This window comes from Coregonus clupeaformis, chromosome 33 (genome assembly GCF_020615455.1).
Source record: "Coregonus clupeaformis isolate EN_2021a chromosome 33, ASM2061545v1, whole genome shotgun sequence".
NCBI classification, from domain to species: Eukaryota; Metazoa; Chordata; class Actinopteri; order Salmoniformes; family Salmonidae; genus Coregonus; species Coregonus clupeaformis.
Window position 1 is genome coordinate 24,006,411 of NC_059224.1, and position 6,515 is coordinate 24,012,925.

Below are 6,515 nucleotides of genomic sequence, written 5' to 3' on the forward strand. Positions count from 1 at the left end.
CATCATATGATGCAAAACGCATCATCCTGATGATGTGGCAAGTGACACTTTGCTTCTTGAAAATCAAATATCTTGAAAACTTGACTGCTGACATGGAAAACATTTTGGGACTGTATCAACAGTGGACTAATGAAAGAAATACCAAAAATATAGTTTTGAGTGGATTTTCCTTTAAGAGCATGAGTCATGAGAAAGTACAGTTATTTATTAGTATTTAAATACTGTATAAATACTGTACTTTATACTTTTGAAAAAACTGAAAAGGTAATGAATTCATAAATGACTGCAGGAGTGCATAACTGATTTTTCTTCCTTTTTAATGATAAAGTCATTCATCTTAGACATTTGTGTTGACACATTATTTTCAAAATAGACATTTACACAACAATAAGACATTGAGAGAAACTCAACAAAGACATTCTCTTTCTTAGTTAGAGAATAAAGTTTTGAAACACAAAAGAACGAAAACAAAAGAGGTTGCATGAGCAATGCCATGGACACAAGTTAGTCTGCATTTGAAAGTTTCCCACTGTGCAAAAACTTGTTGAATCAACGTTGTTTCTATGTAATTTCAACCCTAAAAATCTATGTGATGATGTTGAATCAACGTGGAGAACTGATTGGATTTGCAAAAGGTCATCAACATAAGGGCATCTAATTTCTTTTCACCCAACTTTTAACCTAAATCCAATGACATGGTGACATTTTTTGTTGATTTCACGCTGAATTCACGTTAGTTGACAACTCAACCAAATGTAAATCAAAACTAGATGTTGAACTGACGTCTGTGCTCAGTGGGTTGTGTGTATGAGTCACCACTGAAATAACATTCTCTCTCCCACATGTGCAAACACACACACACACATACACACACACTTGCATTAATACTCTTTACAACCTCTTGGAACGTGGCAATCAACAAGACTATGGCATGAGCCGAACAACATGTACAAAAATAGAGAGATTGATAGAAAAATAAGAGATCTGAGAACAGGTTTAATAGTAGGATGTGAGGCATCTGCATTGATAGGGTTAGATTTACTCAAAGTTTGCACCTGGTATCTTTAAAAGGGATAAAAAAACTACCTTTATTGATACTTTAACTTAATTATTATTCTTCTCTTAACCTTTACCTTTTGTTCATTCTTTTAGGTTTTATTACTTAAAAATAACAGGCACACGCTTTGCAAAGGTGCAAATGCTTGAACCATCCCCCTTTCTCACATCCCACATGGAAATGCCTTACAAAAAAAGATCAGAAATGTCACAAAGAAGAATACAGCAAAGAAGGACAATTTCCAGCTTGTGAACCCAAACATATATTGCCCATACACACACACACTCTCTAAAATATCACAAATATATATCTCAAGCATCAATTTCAGCCCCCTCTATCTACTGGTAAAAACACTCTCTAACAGTATGAGTCAGGCCTGAAACTACTGCACACTTGTAGTGTGCAAGAGTTTACAGGCCTGTCACCAGACACTACACGTTTGCAGGAGTTTACAGGCCTGACTCATACTCTAATCCTCTCTCCTCGTAACCTCCTCCCTCTCACTCACTCGGACCCCTTTCCCTCTCTCACTTTCTCCCTCCTTTCTCTGTCACACTATAACTCATCTCCCTCTCTCGTCATCCTATTATAGTTTCGGGAGATATGAGACACACTAAGTCCAAACCTTGTCCCTCTACTTCAATAACAGTTCACGTTGTGTCCCTCTCTGGTCCAAAATACATTCATTTACACAAGTAACACACCATCATCATCCTTAAAAAGGCCCATTGTCCTTTGTCTAAAATGAACAAGTTTGGGTTTATTCACAAAATATTAAAAAAAAACCTGTTTCTTCCTTTTAGACATGTAGGCACTTAAAGCAAAAATATTCACATACACATATTGCATTATTTTCTTCTTCTCCTTGATCAGCCAAAACGTGGGTATCTAAAAGATAGCTCTTTGGTTTGTAAACAATGTCCAGTTCTTCTTTTGCATTGTCTGGGGTAAGCATTACTTCTTATTTTCACTGGTCAGAAAAAGGTAAACGCATGGTCTTCGTAGCCAATCAGGACGTGTCCACAACTTCCTGATTTCTCTCACTTTCCTACACAATACACTCAGTGTTTGCCTATGTACTGTAAATGTCTTATGTATGCACTGTATGGTGTGTGAGCGTGTGTCTGTGTTTTTATGTATGAGTGTTAGGGAGTATACTGTAGGTGAGTGTATATTTAAGAGCGAGTCTCAAATTCAAGCCATTGCTTGCAAAAACATAACCACTAACACGGTGGTTATGTATATAATTTCACTGCATCATCAACACTAGTAGTATTCAGCCCTAAGCCGAATGTTCCTATCTCTGTCACTCTGTGGTGGTGCTTGGTTGTCCTGCAAGGTGTTTAGCCTGGTCTCCTAGGACTGGCTAGTCGCCATTGAAAAACTGGCCTCCTGGGTTCAACCTCAGCCTCATCTTAGCTCAGCCTTCTCCTGGCTCCCCTCCTTTTGCCCTCCTCTCCTCCACCACTGGCTTTCTGCCCAGGAGGAAAGCCTTCTCTCCAGGGTCAGACCATATCCAAGTGGCCTCTCTTCTTCTTCTCCTCTCCATCCTGCTCACAACCAAAGCAAAAATACGCCTCTCTTTGTGTCTCTGTTTGAATAAAGAGAGGAACCACCATCATCCTGTGATCCATCCATTAGTTAGGATGAGAATCCTGTTGTTCCATGAGCGACTGTGTGTCCACTATCTCACAATCAGTTGCAGGGCATCCATGCAGTGTACATGGGGTGGTTGGGAGGCGGTTGGTGTGGAGGGGGGTATTGCTGAGGGGGGTATTGCTGAGGGGGGTACTGTTGATGGTGGTACTGTTGAGGGGGGTACTGCGGAGGGGGGTAGTGAGGGTAAACAGTCTGCACCTGGGCCACATAGTAGTTGCTGAAGTTGCTGTCGGCCACATAAGGGGCAGGCTGGTAGTAGCAGGTGACGTTGGCCGTGTTGGGGATGACGTTCTGCTCGGCAAGAACCCGAAGGGCCAGGGAGGAGATGAGGCCCAGTGTCTGTCTCCTCTCGTGGCCCATCAGGCACACCGTGCTCTCCTGCACTACCCCATGCAGAGTGGCTAGATAGTCGTATTTCCTATCTTCGAGACCCACAAAGTGGTTCTGGAGGTAGGATTCCAGCTTCCTCCTCTGCTCACCCACCTCTGGGAAGTCTATGAAGAACCTGGAGCACATGTAGCGTTGCAGATGTTTCATTTCGGTTCCGGAAGCGGCGCAGAAACCCCGAACCAGCAGATGGCAGTATTTCAGAAGACCACCACCACGAATCTCCTCAGGGTTCCTCGTGCAGATGAGGCGTTTGCGTAGATGGTCGAGGGCGGCGGGGAAATCGCCGTAGACGCTTTCTCCCAGGATGGTGGGGTGGAAGGTGTCAGCCATGGGGTGCTCGGAGCACTCGTAGAAGAGGAGGAGGGAGTCCAGGCGAATCTGGAAGGAGTCTACACTGAACTCAAACTGGCGACGCAGAGAGTCCACAAACTTGAGCTCCACATTCTTGCCTTTGTTGTTGGAGAGGGAGATGAGGCTCCAGCGGTCTGAGTCATTACATACTTTCACCATCTTCTGCACATAGGCCTCCTGAAAACACAACACAGACATAAGAAAACATGTCTTATCTACATGTTTTTGTCTATGGTAATAGGTCATTAATAAATGAATGATTAGATACAGATGTAGGATTTTAATTTGAGCCAGTTTGCTACAGAAGGAAAATAATCCTGCAGCAACAGGACATTTGAATTATTATGTGGATTATAATTAATGGACATTATTGTAGGGGTTGATACATTTTTTGTAAGGGAAAACCAAGTCATTTCAAAGTGGAAATTTCAAACTTCAGAAGCCTTTTTAAACCTCAATTCCACTACACATTTAAAATGTCCCACATTGCAGGAAAGTTCTCCTGCAACAGGGTGATCAAATTAAGATCCTACACCTGTACATTAAATACATAAATTAAATGTTTAATTGTATAGCATTATCAGCATATATATCATAATTTAACCAAACATGTTAATAGATTAAAGTGTTTATTATGTCTTGTGGTCCATTTCTGCATTTATTCTCAATACATGTATTATCCTCTGTATCTAAGTTTGGCAATGGGCTTCCGAGTGGCTCAGCGGTCTAAGGCACTGCATCTCAGTGCTAAAGGCGACACTTCAGACCCTGGTTAGATTCGAGGCTGTATCACAATCCGGTAGTGATTGGGAGTTCCATAGGACGGCACACGTTTGGCCGGGGTAGGCCATTGTAAATAAGAATTTGCTCTTAACTGACTTGCCAAGTTAAATAAATAAAATAACAGGGGGAGTATATTAAGAAATAACGTAAGTCAGGGGTTCATTTGAACGTGATAGATGATTTATTGGTGTCATTTTCACTTTCTGTTCAATATTCAATTAATCTATATGTTTTGCATTGAAGGGAGGGTAATCCTCACAGCGCTGGGTAATGGGTAAATACGTATCTAGGTAACTGAGAAGCGACCATTAATGCGGATCCCCTTCCGATTGGATTAGTGTGAATCCTCTTTGTAGTGGAAACCACCGTTTCTACTATCTGCAGCTCTATCACCATGCAGCTTAGAATGCAGGGCAGAATGCACCATACTGCAAATAAGTTCATGTTGATACTGTGTGGATTTGCATAACTGTAATTTATAGGCTGTTGTAGGGTGCATAATGTGTTGCAGTAAGCACATTGAGAGGGAATGAAGATATGAAAGTAATGTGTAATCGTAATGCATTCTCATACTTGAGCATAACTTTCACTGGTTGCATTAGAATCCAAGTCTTGATACGACGCTTGCAATGAATATAGAAACATTTGCGCACCTAAATTGGTGCGTAATAAACTACATAAACCTGCATTATGAATGTCAAATGATCATGTCAAGTGAAAATAAAAGTTATATTACCTTTAAGGTCACTGGCGTTATCTTCTCCTTGTTCACTCCCTCGGGTAAGAAGTCTAGCAGAGCGTCCAGAACTATATCCTTCACCGTCTGGAACTCCATCTCGCCTTTCAGGTCAGCACAGAATATCAAGTCCAGATCCTTCCATCCCAACCCGCTGTCCTCATGGAGAACATGGCTGGCCGCGGAACCGTTCAGGCGGACCTCCCGGACATGTATCCGTTTCTCCTCCATGCGACACCGGACCACTTTGACGATGTCCCGCGGTTTTATCTCCAGGGTGGGGAAGTTCCAGCGGCCGTGGATGGGGATGGACCCAGCCAGGATGACATCCAGGCGCTGCACTTGTTCCCAGTTGAGCACGCTGAGGTTTTTGCTCTCCCCGTCCACCAGACAGCCTTCCACCGGAGTCGATCGACTCGAGTCGACTTTCTCGCCCATATTGGTAAGAGGTAGATATGAAAATGTAAACGCTAAAAGTGTTCACCCCCTTTCGTCTCCTGCTTCGCTGTGAGATAAGGCGGCCGTGTTGCCGCTGGAGTAGATTGACAGAGTGCTTTGGCCACATTAGCTGGCTGTTATCTTTATCACCGACCTTTAGATAACGTTGTTTACCATAACAAGACGAACCATCGCTCCTTTAAGCACAGCATACGTGTGGTTTCACTTCTCCGTTGCTTGTAGCAGAGACGGGGTATATGGTCAGCTCGTTGTCCTGCGTAAAGCTAGCTGTCTATTGTCTTCCCTTTCCCCAAGTTCACTGGGGATATTATTCGATTGCTGAGCGGGTCTCAATGGCTTGTCCAGCCGTGGGGTTCACACACTATCCCGTATTCGATACCTCACTGTTCGCTTTCTCTTCCGTCTGGGTCGCCATCGCCTAAATGCGCGCCTGTCGATTATCATCAATACAGAATAGCGTCTTGCACTTTCTCAATGCGCCTTTTCGGCTAGACCCAAAAACATTTTAGCACCTCCCAGAGTTGATTTTCCTCCCACTTTTACGCGCAGAAGGTTTCACGTATCTTGGAATGTCTCCTCTGCTGCTCTTTTACGCATCAGATTTAACCCACGAAATACGTATTCCTATCCTCTTCACCTACCATTCACAGAAAATGGTGTATGGCTTCTATTTGCCCGTTACATTTTGCCAGTTTTTCGCTTGACGGCAGTGCGTCATGCCACAGAGGACCTGCGCCACAGATGAGAGGTTCTGACGAATATGCTTTCCCCAGCAAAGGAATGGCGGGGCGGGTTAATTTGAGTGAAAGCTCGTTCCACCAATCGCTGTAATCGGTACATCCCTAGCAACGTGCAAAGCGAATTAAGTTGTCCCATATGCTGATTTGAGGTCAGTTTTGCATTTCACCCCGCATGTTATATTGGCAGAAGGAACCCTGATTATAAATCTGTCTATATAGGCAAGATCTACAGCGACACTTGCAGAGTTTTTATAGATGCAACACCTTTTGCATAGTTTGTTAAAATATGCTTTTCACAGTCATTTTACACCCCGATGATTCACTACTACAGCCACATGCA

General features: G+C 43.1%; 1 protein-coding gene across 1 annotated transcript; it reads right to left on the reverse strand.

The window, feature by feature from the left end:
* Positions 1-300: 300 nt before the first annotated feature.
* Positions 301-6,168, reverse strand: LOC121548834 (terminal nucleotidyltransferase 5A). Its single transcript, XM_041860431.2, has 2 exons — positions 4,977-6,168; positions 301-3,634 (listed from the first exon to the last, which is right to left on the reverse strand). Exons 1-2 carry the CDS (start codon positions 5,412-5,414, stop codon positions 2,753-2,755), a joined length of 1,320 nt encoding a protein of 439 aa, XP_041716365.2. The 5' UTR covers positions 5,415-6,168; the 3' UTR covers positions 301-2,752.
* Between the last annotated feature and the right edge of the window lie 347 nt (positions 6,169-6,515).

What these genes read in the sequence shown, in the direction of transcription:
- LOC121548834 (XM_041860431.2), bottom strand. Translation starts at nt 5,414, where the DNA reads ATGGGCGAGAAAGTCGACTCGAGTCGATCGACTCCGGTGGAAGGCTGT. An exon ending in TAACGCCAGTGACCTTAAAG is followed by an intron (nt 3,635 to 4,976) that starts GTAATATAACTT and finishes TTGTGTTTTCAG; the next exon opens with GAGGCCTATGTGCAGAAGAT.